Here is a 19,731-nt window from a genome sequence, read left to right as displayed (position 1 = left end):
TATCCAAAATAACTAGGAGGTAAAATAAAGCTGTTTTAGTGGATTTAAAAAAAAAAACACAATTAATTATTGTACGATGTTTGACTTGTTTTAATATTGCCATACAGTGAGATATGAATAAACTATCAACTTGTTTTTTACTCTTGCAATAAAGCATTTTTTTTTTTGTTGAAGTAGGAAGTTAAAATGTTTTACATTTCTGCATTATAGCAGTTATATGAGGTTTGATGGTTTTAATTAAACACATTTTTTATGAAGGCATATTTAATGAAGGTGGCTTAAGTACTGGTTCATGTATCTTGAGAGTTAATGGAGGCAATTGGTTACATATTGTCTGATAATAGTTCATGACTGAAGATATCAATGATAGCAGATATCAATTTTAATAACTAATTAATAGAGTGTAAATACTGGATACTGCACAAACCCCTTTACACTCAAGTGACCTTTGTTTGTAATAGGCCTATAGCTTTTTTTTAATGGCATGTGTCATGTAGCCTCATCATTGTTTTATTCTGAAGATAAAGATGCAGCATACCTATGCAAAGACTATTCCTGCCTTAGGTTACTTTATTTGTACACACAGGCCAAATATACTGCAGATTTGTTTTACAGTGATTGATTGTATTGGCCTCCTTTTACACAGAGTCTAGAAAACTCTTTTAAATTTAAGCTTATTTATAAATCCCCTTTTTGTCCTTTGTGTTTCTTATTGTATTTCACTCCTCATGTTTTGTCTTGAAATCATCCATTTATGATCGTGGCCTGAGAAAAAACGAGTTTGTCATTTCACTGTTGTAAACGGCTGTTTAACACAATACACACACTGTTACCAATGTATTAAGAAGTGGTAAGTTATATTATAAATAATATATAATATATTTGTTATATATATATATATATATATATATATATATATATATATATATATATATATATATATATATATATATATATATATTAGTTATATATATTAGTTATATATATATATATATATATATATATATATATATATATATATATATATATATATATATATATATATATATATATATATATATATATATATACGTACATACAGTCTATGGTACATACATACAGGGAAACATACAGGGAAACAATCAGGCATCCACGAGGCCAGCCAAAATAGGGTCCTTGCTGTCCTAAAGGACCATGCACAGAAGTAAACAAAAAAAGATGGCACCCTAATTAAGAAATAAGAATCGATTCGGCCAAGTTTGAATTGTTGAAACAGATTTGTTGTTACAACGTGATGGCAGAAGATAACGAACTGGAGAAGTAAGTATTAGCTGTTTAGTATGTAATGATCTTTTCACCTACAATGCGCTCTTTGGACTCTAACACAGCTGACTAGCTAGCCACCGTAACCATACATAGGAAGGCATATTTTTAGTTGACAGGTATAGTATTTTTGAGTCACGAGCATGTTGCGGATGTAACGTATCATCTATCATTAGCTACCCCGTCTGGTGAAAGGTCGTCTATATCAGTAAGTCTCTTCTTGCTGAGACTGCTGATTCAGCAGCTCGGGTCAAACCGGGACACTGCTGCTGTCCCTCATTCACTCAGTAACCTTTACACGGTGCACCACTCTGCTTTCTCTCACTTAATTACATTATTCTGCCCTTGAGAGTTTGTCTTTGTCCTAACTTCACTGGCTCTGATGGTTGTCTTTGTGTCCAGGCGTGCAGTCGAAGAGCTCCTGAAGGAGACTGACAGGGCTCGGGTGAGAGCAGAGACCATGGGCCCTGCAGGATGGTGAGTACCGTAGGACATGTCATCTGTATTATCCTGCACACATCAATCATACTCAGACATTGTACTTGCATGAGGGCTTAAGGGGTATATTTTCTCTGTGCACAGTTGAAATGTGTTATATCTTAGGATAAGTCTCTTGAGGTGTATCACCTCGTTTTCAAAGGGGTGCCAGACAATATATTTGCAAAGACAAGTACAACATAGTAATGTAAGGGCAAAACATAACACACTATAGACAAAACCAGCAATGTAATTCATGCAACAGAGAACAAATACAACATTATAACTACAACCACACCAACAGTCACAACTCGAGACTAGACGCCTTTAGAGGAGCAAGGTTCAGTCGATACAAACAGTGTTGACATTACTGAAAACATACACAATCGTTTTGAAGATAAGAAAACAAAGTGTTTTTAAATAAGTGAAGTGATGACAAGGAACGAAGATTTAAAGGTGACATATTCCAGTCGGAAGGACAGCTGCACGAAACAGGTTTTTTACCGACTTCCTTTGAAACAGAGGGAAGAGAGACTGATGGTTTAAGACAGTAAGGATAATTCAAATTAATGCATTTGAAAACCAATTGATACCAGTGAAATTGACATCTTGCATTAAGAGCGAGCCAGCTGAGCTTGTCTAACATCTCTCTGCCTTGTTCCTGTGCTGTGCTCACTTAGTTTATGGCTTATATCCTATATAGCTTCAGTGAATTGCCTAACTTTCAGAAATATACTTATTGTACAATGTTTTATTTAAAATGTTGCATACTCCCAGTAAGAGTAAACAAAACTAAGTATGACCAAGAAAACACCCAGTACTCTATTACTTTGCATGGTTGTATTGAGTTTGTAGCAAGTTATACTATTGACTGTATTGTTTTAAAGACTATAATAAAAACGTCATTACATGTTCTGTTAATCTTTATGGTTATTGTCTTTTCGATGAAAATACAAGCTGATTCCTTATTGAGGATTGTGACGACCATCCACAGGTCTCAGAGGAGGTCACGCTGTCAGACATCAGCATAAAACGCTTTGTTTTGTTCACTCCTCTGTCAGGCTGAAGTGCCCCTTGCGGAGCACCAACAAGCGCTTCCTCCTCAACACCCTGCGCTCCACAGGCCTGCAGCGACGCACCAGCGAGCCCAGAGCCGAACAGCCCTCCACAAGAGGGCGCCTGCGGAGGAGTGACTCCCCAGACAGAAGTCGAGACCGCAGCAGAACACCTCTCAGAGATCACAGGAGTAAAAGAGGACACATAGACCATAAACATCGTCACAAAGACAGCTGCAATAACAAAGATAAGACGAGGGAGAGAGACAAAGAGAGGAGTTACAGGCACGGAGACAGCAGAGAACAGAGACATGAGAGAGACGGCCAGCCAGAGCAGAGACACAGACAGAGTTCATGAGGAACTATTCCTGTCCATGGGAGGAACACTGGTTTTATAAAAGTCACTCCTTCAGCAGGAAGCACGGAAAGGACACTCCTTAAACTGATCTCTTACCAGCAAACACACCTCACAGAGCTGCTCTGAACAACTGCCATGGTAGAATGTGCATAGAAAAGAGTTACTCATTTAAGTTTTTATCCATGTTCATAGAACAGAATTGCTAACTTTTTTTTTTTTAAATACTTTTTTAAATGTTGAGATTTAGATGATTTCCTTTCATTGAGCAGAAAGGTATTAGCAAAGATTTGCGTTTTTCATGGTCTCTTTTTGAGATTTACCACTGACTCTGTAATAAACACCCAAGTGAGCATTATGACTCAGATAAAAAAATAAGTATTTATTAACCTTCGTTGAACATAATCCCTCAGTCCTCTCACATGGCTCCTAGTTTGGAGTAATTCCATTTTAAATACAGTCTAAAACAGCTCAACAATTCTTACATCATTACCACTGCTCTGTCATTATTCACTGGTCACAATGTTTACATAAGCCATGCTCTTGTCGCCACTGGGTAAGCACATTTTTTTTGCCTGTCCAGCTTTTGACAGGTAAATACTGGCTATCAGAAAGTGTTTTGTTTGTCAAAGAGAAAGACATCTTGTTATCCTGACACTCCCACAGTGTTATGGCACGAGGTAGTACACGTCATAGTAATTTTATTAAAGCTATGGTAAAAAATGACTAATTGTTAATATAACAATACAATAACTTGTGTTCACATTTTTATGGTGTGATTTTGGTTTCCTAAGACAGATTTTTGCTGTTTTGAAATGCACTTAGCTGCCTTTTCCCTTATGCCGTGCTTTAGTGTACACTGTAAATGTTCCACCTTCAGAACTTTTTTTTATAAAGGGTTCCCTTTCAATGTGTGTGGTTATGGAGTCTGTTATAGCTGAAGTTAAGCTGTATATTTGTCCTTGCTTAGGTCGTTTCACAAAGTGGTGTCTGCTAAAAACGCGTTTAAGGCCCCTCACGCTTCATAAATCATGTTGTCTATGTCCACTGTCGTGCAGCATAACGTCGGTTAACTTCTTCCTTCCTCTTTGAAACAATGATCAAATATAAACACCATTAAGCCATAGAGCAGGGGGTCATTTGTATAGAATTGGTTTACTTAAATTTTATTGCGCCGCTGAGTGCCCATTAAGATACCGGGGAAAGTGCCATAATTGCTTTTGAAGAACACAGTGCAAACAGTGTATTGATATACACTATCATATGAAAAGCCTTAACTATCATATCCTGGCTTTTACATTTTACAAGAAGAGTAGTAAAGTCACTCTGTTAATGTGGCAAAGCCTCCAAATGTCGCAGAAACGCACAGGAGAGCTCGCGGGATAAAGGGGACAGACTGCACGCGCACTCTTGTTAATTGAGTTCTGTTGCTCACTCGAACATAATTGGTTTACCACAAGGGCTGCTGTTTAATGGGGCGAAAAGACACCTGCTAAAGGCTAATGGCGAGCAAACAGAGCGAGAGTGCGGCCGTCCTGTTTGTTAAGGCGCGAGGGGCCAGTATGCAGGTCCCACGCGCGCTAAATGGCGTTAAATGATCCGTTTTCAGAGGTAAAATGGGCACATTTGAAAAGTCAGAAAAGGGTGTATAAATGAAAGCATACGGAGATTCATTTGAATGATTTGGCCTTTCACCAGAGTTTCCACGACAACCATCTCCATCAGAGTCTCTTATCTTGCAGGTCAACTGATGTTTGTGCCCATATGTATCGATTTATCAGTGTGCACAGGAGAGATATAACCATATAAATTGTCGATGCTTCATTGTTTGAGAACAATCGTGAGAAACGTGTTTCTCGGTGCGCTCCAACCTCTTAACGCTGCGTCTACACGCTCTTGTCTGTTGCTACTCTCAGGGCAAACACAGGTGGATGCAGGTAAACGTTGACAGAACGGCATTGATTTACGCGCCCACGGCCATTCTGTTCAATTTTGTGAAAAAAATCCCACAGGCTGCAAAATGTCCTGGAAACTAAGAGGGTTTTTCGGTCTGCCGTTTTGAGCAAACAGTGAAACCAATGGCTTCGTCGCTGCTGGGTCACATGGTTGTAGAGTGACACACCTGTGGAGCCGCGAGGGCCCCGCAGTTGCGGCACACAGCAGAAGGTTAACGCCTGTTGACACGGCGCAGGTACAGGTACAGGTACATGTGCGGGTCCTCTGGGGAAGCCATGAATCGGGAAGAACATTTTTATCCCTCCCAGGTTTTCAAAGACTCGTGCGCCTACCAGAGATGCCATCAGGGGGAAGACTACAGCCACAGCCCGCCGCCTTGCCTCTACATGGGCAGGCAGGGCCACTCCGTCTACGCTTCTTCGACCATGGGAGCCCTGGAGCAGGCCGGCCTTACTGATATCTCCCCCTCTCCTTATGGGTTATCTATGAGGGAGGATCCAGGTGTGCCACAGCTCCTCCATCCACAGGGACTCCAACAGCAACCCCCGTCTGCTGCAGGGTATGGAGATGCGGGGGAGCAGAACAGATATCAGCTCCCTTTTCCTTGGATGAAAACTACCAAATCACACTCACATACCTGGAAGGGACAGTGGGCAGGTATTCCTTCAAAGCACATTAGTATTAAAATATTGTAATCAGCCTATTTTAGATCGTATAACCATGTGAGACCTGAGATTTGATTGTGTTGGCATACCTAGATTTTTTTGGCAAAAACTCCACACAAATATTTTCTATAGTTATTGTTCCAGTTAGTGATGTAGTCTTCAGGCCTCAAATGGTCTTAACATAATCTGGTAGTCCCAATTTACTTTGTCACGGAAGGTCAGATCAGGTCTTATCAAATATGGGGTTTTTTTCTTAAGAAAACATTTTCACAACACGCCGTATCTTAAATCAATAAGTTAAATCATATTAAGCATAAACGAGCGCTGCAACAGTCAAATCTACAACTATTGTGTTTATGTATCGAGAAAGACCAGGGCTAAAAACAAAAATGACTTTTTATATTCAGGATTTTTAGAGCCATGAGTTGACCAAATGATACTGTTAATTCAAAGTATTGAAAAATGTAAACGTGTATTTTTGGTCAATTGCTGCAAGGTATATTGTTCTAAAAGGTAATTAGCTGAGGTTAGGCCTCATAATCAAAGTGACTGTGGTGATGATGGGTTCCTTTAAATAAAGTGAGACTACGTAAACATCAAATATTTAGAGGTTAAATGTACTGTTTCTGAATGTTTTTCAACTTCGTAACTTTAGATCAAAACTTTTAGAACATTCCACATTTGTCATTTTGCTTCCCTTTTTTTGATAATCGGCTCATAGATCATACTCGTATTCTGGATTATTTTTCGCGCAATGATTGCATGTAAACAAGTAAAGATATTGCAGTGAATTAAGTACAATTAAGAATTGTAGTGTAATTATCTTAATTTCTTATTTCTCATAGTACCAGCAAATGTAGTTGCAATCACCATCACGTCGTAGCCTAATACAGCATTTCAACAAGGTTAAATTAAATTACATTTCTTATAGAGAAACACACTCATCATTAAATCACACATAACCTAATACAGGGCTCAGGGAAAACACATCTTATATATATATATATATATATATATATATATATATATATATATATATATATATATATATGTATATGTATATATATATATATATATGTATATATATATATGTATATATATATATATGTGTATATATATATATATATATATATATATATATATATGTATATATATATGTATATATATATTTAATAATAATTCAATTCAGGGCACACAGAGCAGCAAATAAAGACAGTGCAACTATACAAAAACTTTTAACCTATCAACAAGAATAAAGTAGAAGAACAATAAGTGTCAGGGTGTTAGTACAGGTTAGAATCCAATCACAGAGTTAGATACGAAGAACAGCAGAGAGGAAAGTGTCTAGATGTTAGTACAAGTTAAAAACACACAAGTCACAGTTAGATACAGAGGACAGCGTCGACGTGAGATGTAGAAAGACATGCATGCATGTATCATATATATATATATATATATATATATATATATATATATATATATAACTGTTTAGCTTAAATTTATTTGTCACCTACTGTAACCTATAGGCTGCGTATTATCATATTATGGTTAGGACACTTGTGGTGCCCAACCATACAACTATACAAAGCTCACAAAGGGGGATACAGGCCTACTTCATCAAAAGAAATTTAAACTTAAATTTTGACCACATCAAGGATTTTTACAAACGTATCAATGCAAATGCGTCTGTCAACTTACACAGCAATAAGGAACCCCATAATTTTAAGTCACAAAAAAAATCTTAAACCTTAAATTAACTCATCAGAATGTGTTCAAACTGAATGACTTGGTTTGAAACTATTACCTCAAGACCATCCTCACTATCCCTGTATTATGTGTTTCTCCCAAATCTATTATGTCATCTTAAGTATTTGTGGGTAAATTATTTTACCCACAAATAGTTATTTTTAGTTTATTTTAACATTTCAGGGGAATACATTTTTATTTAATTGGCCAGCACAAGACAAATAACATGGATTCTGCAGGTATGTGGTTAAAAGTTTAAAATCTAACCTATGCATTAACCTAAAAAATATTAGACCATTTGTTATTTATATTAATTCACGGGCGATTGCTTTGTTAAAATAAAACAAATATTAGTGATTTAAATGCGTTTGTTTATTTGTTGTTATTTCAATTGTAAGGACATCATCTTTGTCTCTAGGACAGTACGTGATGGCGGAGACTGAGGAAAACAAACGCACGAGGACAGCCTACACGCGCGCGCAGCTCCTCGAGCTCGAGAAGGAGTTCCTGTTTAACCGTTACATCTCGAGGCCGCGGCGCGTTGAGCTCGCGCTCACCTTGAGCCTTACCGAGCGACACATCAAGATCTGGTTCCAAAACCGGCGAATGAAGTGGAAAAAGGAAGAAGACCGGAGAAGGGTGAGGGGAGCCGACCCGGACCAAGACTCCTCCATCACCTCTGGTGACCAGGGGGATGCTGCGGGTGGGGTCTCCTCCACCTCACCGCCTGTTTCCCCGCTCACTCATCACTCCCTGTCTGCTCCTACACACAGAGAGCCGGCATAGACCTGCTGGAATATGTCAATATGGGCTACTTGAACTGATATTATAGGGTTGTTTTTCAAGTTCCTCATAAGGCTTTACTGTCCAAGTGGATATACGATTCAAAGTTAAAACAGCTCAGCACTAAGTCTCTATCAGAGTTAATGGGTGACATTATGGTGCCAACTTTCCAAAGGACTCCCATGAACTTTAAGGACTGTCTTTATCATCTTTATTGGATGGGCCTACCAGTCTGTCATTTTCTGGACTTAAGGAACATATTTTCATCTCATTTCATCATGCAAATTTAACAATCAATTCATGGAAAATCGAACTGCTTCTTACTCCCTATTAGAGTCAGGATACAGGATTCGGTTACACTAACTCCCATATAGTGTAACCAAGTTTTACATTGCATTATTGTTCACCTTGGATATGTCCTTTGTATAAATGTATATATAATATGACTGTCCTTCTATTTCAGCCAATGTTTTATGTGCATATTTTATTGTTTGAAGAATTGATTGTACAGTATATGATTAATAAAACACCATCAATTTGGAACAACACCAATAGGCTATTGTTTCACAATTAGAGGTCTTTCAGAGGTGGTTTAAATAGGGGTGTCGAGAGGGATGGCATGGCAAAAACTTAAATCTGATTGGCCAGGCAATGTGCCACTACAAAATCCTTAACACTAATGCACTATTTGCTATGATGGTGGGACTTGAAATAAACTATTCCAGATGAGTTGGAAAAACTCATAGCTTTCTTTGCTTTAAAATGTTGCACATTTTGAGCACGATTGTAGTTTGCACATCAACCATACAAGTTTGCTTACTGACACATTTCCAAAAACGTTCTTTTTTGCTGGCGATAAAGAGTGTAGGAGGAGAGCCTGTTTATAATTATAAAAGTTCTTATTGTGAGTTTGGATATGCATCCTAGGGATTGACTTGTTTCCACTTTGTTGTGTGACTTTTTAAAGTAAAAAAAAATACGCACAGGAATGTAACTTTTATCTGACACTTTAATGTTAGTATTTAAAGTAGACGGGTTGTTTGCAAACACAAAGAGTAATGAATATTCATAGTTGTGTCACAAACTTAAGTCAAAAAAACATCTGGACACGCCCCAGGGTTTAACCGGCACAGCAGAATTCTCGCATGAAATATAGAGTCATAACTTATTGGGAGAGTCAGTGAGCACGAGCGCCTGTAAACGCAGACGGCATATCTTCTTCACCTCCTCGATGCCGCGTGACCTCTCTGCTGCGCGTTCGTTCTGGCAGCGCGCGGACAGCTGGCGTAATATGTTCGCCTTGTCGTTCATCTTCGCGCAAACCACGAACGGGAATCCAAAGCGTTGCTTGTACTCCTCGTTGAGACGGGCCATGCGCACGGCCTCAGCCGAGCTCAGAGCATCCATACCAGCGCCTGCCTGCTCCTCGCGAGACTCTCGGGTCAACGTGCCGCTCTGGAGGTCCCTCCCTGCAAGGTCTGGGTGACACCTGAGTATTCCCTCTTTACCTGGACACAAACAAAGGGTGTTTTTTGCAGTTTGTGAACTATGGCAAAACAACTCACAATGACACAAGTTTGTAAAACGTAATAGGCTTCATCTCACCTGAGTCTGGTAGAGCGTCGATGAATTCACCAATCGCAGTCTCCAAAGCGGACAAACTCAAAAATGGACGACTGGACCACACAGCAGCTGTAATCAAAGGACATTTCTCCACCACATTACCGAAAATATTCACAAAATCCTCGTATGGGAGAGTATTTACTGTAGCGACGTCCATAACTGCAAAGGCTGCGGTTTGTTCACCTTTGGACAAAACCGTGCAGTAGACCTGCGCTGAACTGAGGGTCAATGCACTGCTGGACACACAGAGAAAGTTCCCCGTTCGTTTGGTTTTCGTTAATATATTGTGTCAGAGCAGTTTTCAAAATGCTGCATTAAGTAAAGTGAGATTTTCTTGAATCGTTGAAAAGTGATTGAACCACATACATTTGCTTTCATGCTTCAACACGCCGATTGTGCTCTCTGGCGCCTCCTAGCGCATAATGAAGGAAACTGCCAGTTAATGTCAGGTATTACCGGGGACGCAATTTGAAGGGGCCTCAATACAAGAGGATAACTACTATCCCTAATTAAGACCATTTTCAGCAAGTTGTGATCATTTTGCGAATTTCATTTCTGAAATACTGAACAATTATTTCTCTTTAGCCTTTCGGAAACTGCTTACACATATTTTCGGACACTTAGAAAGTTGTGAGATTATGCTGCAATGTAAACGTTTTTTTATTGCAATACTGGAACTTAAACTTCCACAAAATATTATGAAAAGCCTATAGGATACACATTTAATAACAAGAAAAAAAGCTTTGAGAAATTATATCAACTTGCACAAATATGAGGATTACTCTTCAAATAGCTGCTCACAAGAAAACAAAATAATGATATTTCATTGTATAACAACCACTTATGGAAAAGTGTTGTTTCTGTGCATACTTAAAATATTGAAAATGACTTCAAAAGTTGCAACAGTCTATGGGCCTATAATGTACAAGGTAAAAGCCCTTTGCTTCAATCTTCATCTGTTCAGCCCTTAATATCCAGTGTCCTTTAATCAAAGCTGCTTTTCATGTTTAGCTGCACAATAAAAATTCAATAAAAACGGAAATGCTGTATTTGGGTTCAAAACACATTAATACAAGAATATAAATCATTTAATATCTCAGACACATTATTAAAACCTTTATGTTTCCCAGAATATATAATAACTTTTTTTTAGATAATTATCAGGAGAAGAATTTGAAACAAAACTGCTATTAATAGTTATAACAGTCAAACAGTCAAAACCAAATTCTGCAATGAAGCGTTTAGCAGTACTTGATTACTCTGTATCAGATTTCTTCAGAAGCTTCTCCTCAGCAGTCTCAGCATCTGGACTTTTTGATTTGCTGTCTTCGGTCGGTTGGGTTTGACAGTAGTCATTGGCAGATTGTGTGTTGTTCTTATCCCGTGTAGTCAATGCAGAAATGTCCAAAACATCTGCTGCATTCTGGTAAACGGTGGACGTCTGCTCAATCATGTTGTGGTATATCTGGAAGAGGATTAAGTTCAGATAATGATCAGTTTCTATGTTTAAACTTGTAAACATAAGTGAATGAAAAGAGGAGAACATTCTGCTTAAAAATACGTTGATTTCATCCTACAGGTGTACCTTTTCTTCTCTGTCCATCAGTCGGTCACACATAAAGGAGACCACTTTGGAGAAAGATGGCCGATTGCAGGGATCCAGAGCCCAACACTTACACATCATCCCATACCTGAAGAATGCAGTCATAGGGAAAAGAGATTCAATATTCACAAGTTTGAGATCTTTCTCAGAAGACCGCCTTACTGTCAAGTAAGTAGTGAAGGCTTATCGACTAAATGTACTAAATATATTAAAGTTACAGCCAAAAATGGTACATTTGGTACATCTCTATATATATTATCTATACAACAATTGTTAATGAAATGTGAAGTATTTCATGCTTGTTGCTGCAGTTAAACAGCTTTGTATACAATTCAAAGGTTTAGTAAACAAATCTGAAGACAAATCGATGAGCAGTTCCGAGTACTTTTAGTTGTTTAATAACAGTAGTTTATTATAAAAAGTCTTATTTCTTATTGAAGCCAAGTAACATAGAAGTATTAGAAAAAAAAACCGAGTACAAATGAATTACAAGCTGTCAACAATGGCATTTTCATCATGTATATTTATACTGCCTCTTTCTGCTCTCCCGCTTCGCCTCATAGTTATAATATCAGAGCTTGTTTCTTTAAAATAAATAAATGATGTTTCTACATAAATATAAGGGTCCCATAAAGACTGAAAAAGACCTACACAGTCTCGTCAGCATAGTATGGAGACTCCATCTTGAATCCTCTTTCAATCATTGAGTAGAAATTGTGATCCACCTTCATGCCCGGGTATGGAGTAACACCTGAGACCACAAAGTCAGATCGACAGAGCTGGAGGTAATCATTGTGCAAGGACAGATTGTGTGCTTGCTCTTTTAAAATGTACTGCTCATGAAAGGATTTACCTAGTGAGAAGATCTCCCAGAGCAGGATGCCATAAGCCCAGACATCACTCTTTATGGTGTATATTCCCTGAAAGGTGCTCTCTGGGGCCATCCACTTCACTGGCAAACGCACCTGACAGACAGCAAAGACACGTCAGCCAGCTTATGTGTGAGAAGTGGTAAAAGAAACCCAGTCCTTTCAAGCAAATGAGGTTTGAAAAAAACAACAACAAAAAAACCCCTGCCGTACATTTCCTCTCACAACGTAGTTGGAGTCGTTGTCGATGTCTCGGGCAAGTCCAAAATCACAGATTTTCACCAGTCTGCCCTTTGTCACTAACACATTTCGAGCAGCCAGGTCTCGATGGATGCACTGCAGACAGACAGGATACAGACATTCATCATCCATCATAATCCACAAAATCAAGCACATAACATTTTATACATCTGCACTTGATCTTTTTTTTCTTTGTCCTCATGAGCATTTACACTATTTACATGTAAAGTATTTAAAGTTTCGAACAGTATGTCTTACATTTACATTTTAAGGCCTCCATTAAAATCTCTTTAAACAGGCCAGCAGATAGACAATTTAGGAACATATTTGAAAACACTGACAATCAAACACTGAATATACAAAACATCACTTTGGATAAACAATGTATCCCTCCTTAAAACACAGATTTGTGTATTCAAATGATGATGTTGCTTTCCCATGCTGCTCCTCTTTTAGACGTACATTCTTGGAGGAGAGGAACTCCATGCCTTTGGCCACTTGGAAGGCGAAGCTGAGCAGGTCGTCAAACGTCAGGGTCTGCGGGTCCTCTGTCGGATCATCTGGATTTTCAAAGATATCTGGAGCAGCAGAGAGCGGTAGGGCTGAAACATTTTCATAACTTTAAGATGTAGTGTTAATATGTTAGTCTGACAAAATGTTCTGCCTTCAGAAGGTACTGTTTCACCTTCCAAGTCCATTGGAAGTCCAGAGTTGAGAGCGAGCAGGGCGATGTCCTCCTGCCCTCTAGTGGTTATAGGGTGCATGGACACGTAATTATCAACTGTGCTGTCATGCTCACTGAGAGAACAAAGAAACGTGAAATGAAACTCGCATTCTTTTTTGTCTTTTTGTTTGATGTCACCGTCATTGCTTCATCATTCTCAGTATTATTCCTTGCTTCATTTGTTCCCACCTGGTGCTCTTGCTGGACTGCAGGTTGTGGTACAGGCTAAGAAAACGGTCCTTGTTGAAAGCATCAGTCACAGACTTGTGGTATTGCTCTCTGTTTTCCTTTAGGTAGTTTAGTAAATCTCCATAACAGCAGTACTGGAAAATCAAGTAAGTGGGTCCTGTGGGGGAAATATTAGTCATCATTAGTAACACTTTACTTGAACGCTGTTTAATATTCATGAGCACTGTATGAACATTGTAATGGTTTATCACACAATAATGTGGTTGTACACTGATACAATGACTTTTAAAGTGTTTAAAGATATAAAATACGTGTTAGAAAAAAGTAATTTTTTCTAAATATGAGTATAATTTGTTATTATTATCATGCAGCAGTAACCATACCCGAGTCTGTGCATGCACCCAGCAGGTTCACAATATTGGCATGGTGACCGATGTGAGTCAGCATCTTCAGTTCTGACATCAAAGCCTCCTTCTCCACAGTCTGGTGTTTCTCTACATGCGAGTGTGTGAGTCAAACACCACATCAGATGCTGAAATGACCTCCATGACATTTCCAATCTCAGCCATGAAATACCAACACCAAACACTGACCTTTCAGCATCTTGACTGCCACCTGCTGAGAGACTCCAGGCTTTCTGATGCCGTAAGCTGTAGCGTGGACCACCATGCCGAAAGCTCCAGAGCCAAGCTCCTTGCCTGAAAGGAGACACAATAACACCCTCTGTATAATCTCATCACATTGATCTTACAATCAATATTGTTATGCTACTTCACTTTACTTCATTAGAAGGTTGTTCTGGCTCCTTTTAATTTAAAATGTAACCGTTAAAGAACTTTGGGTATGCTGATTTAAAAACTATCAGGACAAACGAAAAAAAAAAGAAATGTGTTATAAAATAATAAGCTGATACTAGCCCTAAAAAGCTATTCACCTTTACTGTACCAGCTGGTTTACATTTGTGTGACTCTTTAAAGGGCTCTGTATCTAAAGAACCTTTTTAAACATTACAGTTCGATTTGGTGAAGTTCGATGATGATTGATCTCCAACTGATTGTGGTTTCTGATTGCCTCCCACCTTCTATAATAACCATGCCCTGTTAATTTTGCCAGATCATTTTGATTATAAGAAATGAGTTGTCCAGTTGTAACTACAGCTAAACAGTAAACCTCTTCTAGGGTTTAAATCACTGACTTGGCTCTTCCCTCAGTAAATGATTTGAGTTTTCCCAGCGCTATAGTCTGGTATCACAGCTAGTGTCTGCCATTCATACCCAGTTCCAGGTTCTCTCGAGGAAACTCCCACTTCTGGTTGTACTCAAAATCTTTGAAGTTGATGTAGATGTAATCATTGTCATTGGGTCCAATCGTCTGGATTATCTGAAGCTGGGGCTGGTACTGGGGTTTCTGTAGGATAAGCAATATAGTCATACTCCTGTGTGTTTATGTGTGCATGTACGCATATTGATGTGCCATATTTACCTTCTTTTTGACAAAGTATGTTAGCACCGCAATAACTATGACTAAAGCCACCAGCAGAAGCACACTGCCTATTTTCAGCAACATCAGGCTGTCGTTCTCCTTGTATGGAGCACCTAAGAATAGTAAAAACAGAGTGTTTCAACTGACAGTCATACATAAGGTAAATGATGTTCATATGTGACACGGTACTCACTTCCTCTGGAGGCCTTCATTAAAAGTGGGTAGTATATTGAGAGTTGTGTTTGGCACCAGGAGCCAACCGAGTTTGTCAGACAAAACCTTAAATTGTGTCCATTCACGAGCTCTCGGCTCAGAGAACTCTTGATTGTCTTCTTGCAGGAAGCACTCGAGTCCATTCCAAAGGTAGACGGGATCTTTTTCCAGGAAGAGTCTGATTCACAATCACTAAAAGACAAATAACTAAGACTTTAGAAAATCGGAATCTTAGTGCAAATTAGGGCGGCATTTCCCTTTGACCTGAGCAGATCGGACTGTGGGTGTACCTGCTGTTGGCCGAAGAACAAAACATCCAGGTGTAATATGCTGGCACAAGAGTCTCAGTCAGAAAGGTGAAGGTATCATTGTCCGTATCTGTGGTGAATTTGAACTTCGGACGGTCTGAAGAAAAGTCAGTGGACATTACGATTTGGTCCATTTGAAATTCTGTTGCATAGATAAAATAAATACATCTCTCACCTACAACACACACTGATGTAGTCTTTGTTTGATTTTGTCCTCCAACCTGCAAGTGCAACTTGTAATCTCCTGATTTGAGTGGATCACACAGCTTCACAGTGCTGCCGAGACAGTGTATATCTCTTCATTAGACTATTTTAAGTGGTTGTATTTTCAAAAAGTTAAAGGTGATGTTCATGGAGAGAGTTTCACTGACAGAGTTTTCTCAAGAAAGAAGGCTTCAAGGAGCTACCTGTGTTTTGTCACCCATTGGTCCCTGATGCATTTTGTCCGAGTTTTATCAGGAGCTTCCCAGAAACAGTGCTCAAGCACAGGGTGGTAAGAGACTTTGGCTTCCAGACAAGTGCTTGAGGCACGCTCAACTGGTAGGATCTTACTTTCAGTCAACTTGGAAAGAAGGAAACCCTCAGCTTACGAAACACAAAAATGAGACCAGTTAATTTATAATAATAAGACAGAACATCATTATGGGAATTTAGATATACTTACCCTGAACGTGAACGTAGACGGACTTAGTTTTGTTTGACGGACTTCTGCAGGTATATCTGCCACTGTGGTCCACATTGACAGACTGGATGAACAGGTAGGTCATTGAAATGTCGTATAACCACTCATTTTGTATGCACACCTGTAGGAGGCACATTAGAAGTTGGGTGGAGAAGACTTTTGCAGCTTGCACCTTGGCTCAAGTCAAAGGAAATTGGTTAATTAATTCTTCAACTAAGTAAATCAGATCACCAACATGAAGATTATGTACCTCCTCTTTTGTTGTGGAAGGGCATTTTAATGCAATGTCATTCTTTCTTCTGCTGCCAATCTCCCATACAGTTGTCGATGGGTAGTATTTCTTTATTCGGCAGCGAAGCAGTAAAGGCTGACCAGGGCTCAAAGTCAGATTAGAAACCTCTTCCTTTTTCATAGCATCAGTCTCTAGGTCTGAAACACAAACACAATTAATTTTCCTCCAATCTTTTCGTAAAAGACCTCTTTTTTTTAAAGATTATATTACATATAATTTCATAGTCATACCATAGTCATGAAGCTGGGAGCACTCTTGTCCTTCAGCGTTCGTGGCACAGCACATAACTCCTGTGTTGTAATATTTATTACTGGATATTCTGCTCTCTGCACGCATTCTGTCTTTAGGTCTAACTCTTCCATCAACATTTCTGTTCAAAAAGGGGACAAACAACATTAATGACCCTTATTAACCATTTTTTTATTTAACCATTCAACACATACAATTACTTATGCATAGACATGTAATGTATGATATCTTACCTTGTCCATGTTATTCTGGGCTTTGGGTCGCCCTCAGAGATGCACGTGAAGTCAGGGGAAATATTTTTGACATTCAAACGGTCCAGAGTCAGCGATGGTTTTGTGGGACGTTCTAGAAAAATGTTTTTGTCAACAAAGCCTTATTACCTCCCTCTCACAGCATGAAACAGTCTAGAGCACAGCAGTAGAGAGGTGTTACTCACTCATCATGAATGCTTGAAGTGACACAGTGACGGAGGAGCTGGTGCCATTTCTGCTTTCACAGCTGAGCGTGTATTCCCCTGATTCCGCCTCAGAAAGAGGTTGAAAGACCAAAAACCGACGCTCGTGTCTGGTAGTCAAAAGACAATTCCTGATTAAACCCTTCAAAAACTCAAAAGAAATTGAAGGAGATGCATTAAAACACAAGCGCAGACATTCACTTACTCTGTCTTTTCTGTCGTTGGTACTGGTTCTGTTCCTCTGGTCCAGCGGCAGTATTCAGGTAAGTGATGCAGGGAGATTAAGAGTTCCATACCAACAAACATCTTCACACTGACGGCATCAGACACATTCAGATAGTCAGCCGGCACAAAACACACCACCTGAGAGACACAACACACCTTTTAATGGCAGCATTAAGTTTGTTAGCAAGACCCAATAAACTAATGACAAACTTTAACTGTTGTGAGGAAAAACACAAAAAAGCTCTGAGACAACTTTTTTATGGAATACAAAATTGATAAGACATTCGAAGACCTTTTTGTAATAAAAAATAATTTGCATTATCTTATTTTTATTTACTAAATGACATCACAAATTTCAACCAAAGACTAATATTTGAATAACTAATACCCCTCCTAGTTTTGTTCCTATTTTTTTTAAAGGTAACCCTTTAGGCCTTTATTAACAGCTGGGTGCATTTCGTATCCCTCGATACCTCACCTGGGCAATACCCTTCCTGTTTGTGATGTACAGTATATATTCTTATTTGTACGTCTTATTTACATTATATATCTTGGTTGTGCTTTATTCTGTAACATTAACTCTGTGTCTATATTCCCCCTCAGGGGTAAATAAAGCATCTCTGTTTCGGATTCACAATCACTCTTAGTCAAGTGTCCAAGTATGAGAGACAGTAAGCTAGCATGCACAATACCAGCAACCTGAAAACAAGAACACTACTTTTACATCAAATAATCTTTTTAAAGGTAGTCTTGTGTCCGCTCATACAGCTCTGCAAGTTGTTATCTTTTTAACTGTTGTACTGAAGAGACACATGAAGTGAAAGCCTGAACTGATAAACAGTTTTACATCCTCTTGCTGCTTTACAGTTTTGTTTTTCTGTTTCAAAGTGAATCCATTTTGTGATATTTCATCCTGTGCATGACACTGGCAGTGACTATAGGACAAATGAAAACTGTACATGCTGGATAAACCAACTGTGTAATAAGAATGAATCATATTTAATCATATAATTATGGTTTATAACACATGTAGTCTAAATATACTTCATGAGTAAAGCAGGGATGCAGTATATTTTAAAGAGGCTATAACTCATGCACATTTTATTTCACATTCAAAAAATTCACAGGAGCATATCAGAAAAGGTCCCTTTACTCATTAAATTTTAAGAGAAATACAGTCAATCAAAAAGACAAGTACATGTTCAAATGATAAAGTTGTTCGATAAACGCACAGTAAACTTTGTTTTCAGCATTTACCTTTTGAGTGGATACACAGGCCTGATTCTGCCCTGCCACAACACCAGAGCCGTGCAACTCCGCAGCACACAGCAGGAAGACAGCTAGAAAGACAGAAAATTATTTTTATTCCAAAAGATTTCATATAAAATAGAATCCTCAAATGTCACAAGCAACTACAAATGTTATAAACATGAAGCATTCAAACAACATGAATAAAATTATAACTTTAAAGGTGCACTACGTAGATTTGATAGTAAAGTGTGAAAGTTGGAGAAGTGGAACAGTTCAATAATATGCTTTGAAGCAAATACACAAACTTTATTCAAATGAAAGAAAAAGGATCCCTGGAATACAGTTTTGAGTTAAAAAGCTACTAGAAGAGTTACGGTTTTACTGATGCGGGACTCCACCAAAACTTCTAGTATAACATTTTATCTTTGCTTTCAAAAGTTTCATCTGAGGAAAGTTTGTGGATAGAGTTATGAACATAAAGCATTGCAAATATCAATTTCTCCAACTTTCACATTTGTCTACCAAAACTCCATAATACACTTTCAAAGGTGAAAAAGTGAATTCCTTCGGTTCAGCCTGCTTGTGCTTGGAGGTGATGACTAGTTATACTATACAGTATATAGCCTAGTGTATAATAGATAAACACTAACTCTCATTTATGTGATCGCATCTACATATGTAATATTTTGAAACAATTTTCCACTATATTTTTTCATCAACCACAAACATAACAAAAATAGTTCTTGAATAAATGTTTTATTTGCTCTGATGCTGCAGTGGCAGTAATTTAAGACCACACAACCAATGATTTAAATTGATCGGACTTACCCACGATCATATTTTTCAGCCACAGCTTTGATTCTTTCATTGTGTCAGAGTCACATAGTCATCAGTCTTACAGCGACACTTTGATGAAGAAGATGTGGATGTGTACTTTTTAAACAGAGGAAGCGTCTCTGAATATGATGCTTCAGCTCACAGCCACGCC

The 19,731-nt window shown here is 38.5% G+C and overlaps 4 protein-coding genes and 1 long non-coding RNA gene across 7 annotated transcripts; 3 read left to right on the top strand and 2 right to left on the bottom strand.

The window, feature by feature from the left end:
• Positions 1-1,136: 1,136 nt before the first annotated feature.
• On the top strand, positions 1,137-4,099 carry LOC306835318 (uncharacterized protein). The gene is made up of 3 exons (XM_079361787.1): positions 1,137-1,299; positions 1,705-1,779; positions 2,841-4,099. The coding sequence occupies exons 1-3, from the start codon at positions 1,274-1,276 to the stop codon at positions 3,190-3,192; spliced, it is 453 nt and encodes a 150-aa protein (XP_079217913.1). The 5' UTR covers positions 1,137-1,273; the 3' UTR covers positions 3,193-4,099.
• A 1,321-nt stretch (positions 4,100-5,420) lies between these two features.
• On the top strand, positions 5,421-8,887 carry pdx1 (pancreatic and duodenal homeobox 1; the record flags this gene model as incomplete). Its single annotated transcript, XM_079360736.1, has 2 exons — positions 5,421-5,802; positions 7,975-8,887. The coding sequence occupies 2 exons, from the start codon at positions 5,421-5,423 to the stop codon at positions 8,340-8,342; spliced, it is 750 nt and encodes a 249-aa protein (XP_079216862.1). The 3' UTR covers positions 8,343-8,887.
• A 443-nt stretch (positions 8,888-9,330) lies between these two features.
• urad (ureidoimidazoline (2-oxo-4-hydroxy-4-carboxy-5-) decarboxylase) lies at positions 9,331-10,297 on the bottom strand. The gene is made up of 2 exons (XM_079361522.1): positions 9,945-10,297; positions 9,331-9,847 (listed from the first exon to the last, which is right to left on the bottom strand). The coding sequence occupies exons 1-2, from the start codon at positions 10,117-10,119 to the stop codon at positions 9,498-9,500; spliced, it is 525 nt and encodes a 174-aa protein (XP_079217648.1). The 5' UTR covers positions 10,120-10,297; the 3' UTR covers positions 9,331-9,497.
• Positions 10,298-10,606: 309 nt separating this feature from the next.
• Positions 10,607-19,726, bottom strand: LOC306835096 (receptor-type tyrosine-protein kinase FLT3-like). Of its 2 annotated transcripts, none has more exons than XM_079361513.1 (24): positions 19,572-19,726; positions 18,750-18,832; positions 17,473-17,630; positions 17,250-17,377; positions 17,047-17,158; positions 16,795-16,934; positions 16,523-16,701; positions 16,255-16,393; positions 15,998-16,175; positions 15,766-15,866; positions 15,573-15,687; positions 15,263-15,474; positions 15,070-15,182; positions 14,862-14,994; positions 14,181-14,285; positions 13,971-14,081; positions 13,588-13,744; positions 13,360-13,472; positions 13,137-13,276; positions 12,648-12,770; positions 12,419-12,530; positions 12,217-12,316; positions 11,548-11,653; positions 10,607-11,427 (listed from the first exon to the last, which is right to left on the bottom strand). In XM_079361513.1, exons 1-24 carry the CDS (start codon positions 19,609-19,611, stop codon positions 11,218-11,220), a joined length of 3,108 nt encoding a protein of 1,035 aa, XP_079217639.1. In that variant the 5' UTR covers positions 19,612-19,726; the 3' UTR covers positions 10,607-11,217. The 2 variants fall into 2 exon arrangements, with proteins under 2 accessions (XP_079217639.1, XP_079217640.1); XM_079361514.1 differs by having other exon boundaries at positions 13,137-13,252.
• On the top strand, positions 11,615-14,250 carry LOC306835101. Of its 2 annotated transcripts, none has more exons than XR_013780581.1 (4): positions 11,615-11,733; positions 13,131-13,270; positions 13,993-14,095; positions 14,188-14,250. It is a non-coding gene; the product is annotated as an uncharacterized lncRNA (long non-coding RNA). The 2 variants fall into 2 exon arrangements; XR_013780582.1 differs by lacking the exon at positions 14,188-14,250 and adding an exon at positions 13,692-13,733 and having other exon boundaries at positions 13,993-14,058.
• Positions 19,727-19,731: the final 5 nt, after the last annotated feature.

Source organism: Symphodus melops, assembly GCF_947650265.1.
Source record: "Symphodus melops genome assembly, chromosome: 14".
Lineage (NCBI taxonomy): Eukaryota > Metazoa > Chordata > Actinopteri > Labriformes > Labridae > Symphodus > Symphodus melops.
This window is presented reverse-complemented; position numbering and strand designations above follow the sequence as displayed.

What these genes read in the sequence shown, in the direction of transcription:
- LOC306835318 (XM_079361787.1), top strand. Translation starts at nt 1,274, where the DNA reads ATGGCAGAAGATAACGAACTGGAGAA. An exon ending in GAAGATAACGAACTGGAGAA is followed by an intron (nt 1,300 to 1,704) that starts GTAAGTATTAGC and finishes CTTTGTGTCCAG; the next exon opens with GCGTGCAGTCGAAGAGCTCC. An exon ending in ACCATGGGCCCTGCAGGATG is followed by an intron (nt 1,780 to 2,840) that starts GTGAGTACCGTA and finishes CTCCTCTGTCAG; the next exon opens with GCTGAAGTGCCCCTTGCGGA.
- LOC306835096 (XM_079361513.1), bottom strand. Translation starts at nt 19,611, where the DNA reads ATGAAAGAATCAAAGCTGTGGCTGAAAAATATGATCGTGG. An exon ending in CAATGGGTGACAAAACACAG is followed by an intron (nt 15,867 to 15,997) that starts GTAGCTCCTTGA and finishes CTGTCTCGGCAG; the next exon opens with CACTGTGAAGCTGTGTGATC. An exon ending in AATGAAGGCCTCCAGAGGAA is followed by an intron (nt 15,183 to 15,262) that starts GTGAGTACCGTG and finishes TACTATTCTTAG; the next exon opens with GTGCTCCATACAAGGAGAAC.
- urad (XM_079361522.1), bottom strand. Translation starts at nt 10,119, where the DNA reads ATGGACGTCGCTACAGTAAATACTCTCCCATACGAGGATTTTGTGAAT. An exon ending in CGACGCTCTACCAGACTCAG is followed by an intron (nt 9,848 to 9,944) that starts GTGAGATGAAGC and finishes GTTTGTGTCCAG; the next exon opens with GTAAAGAGGGAATACTCAGG.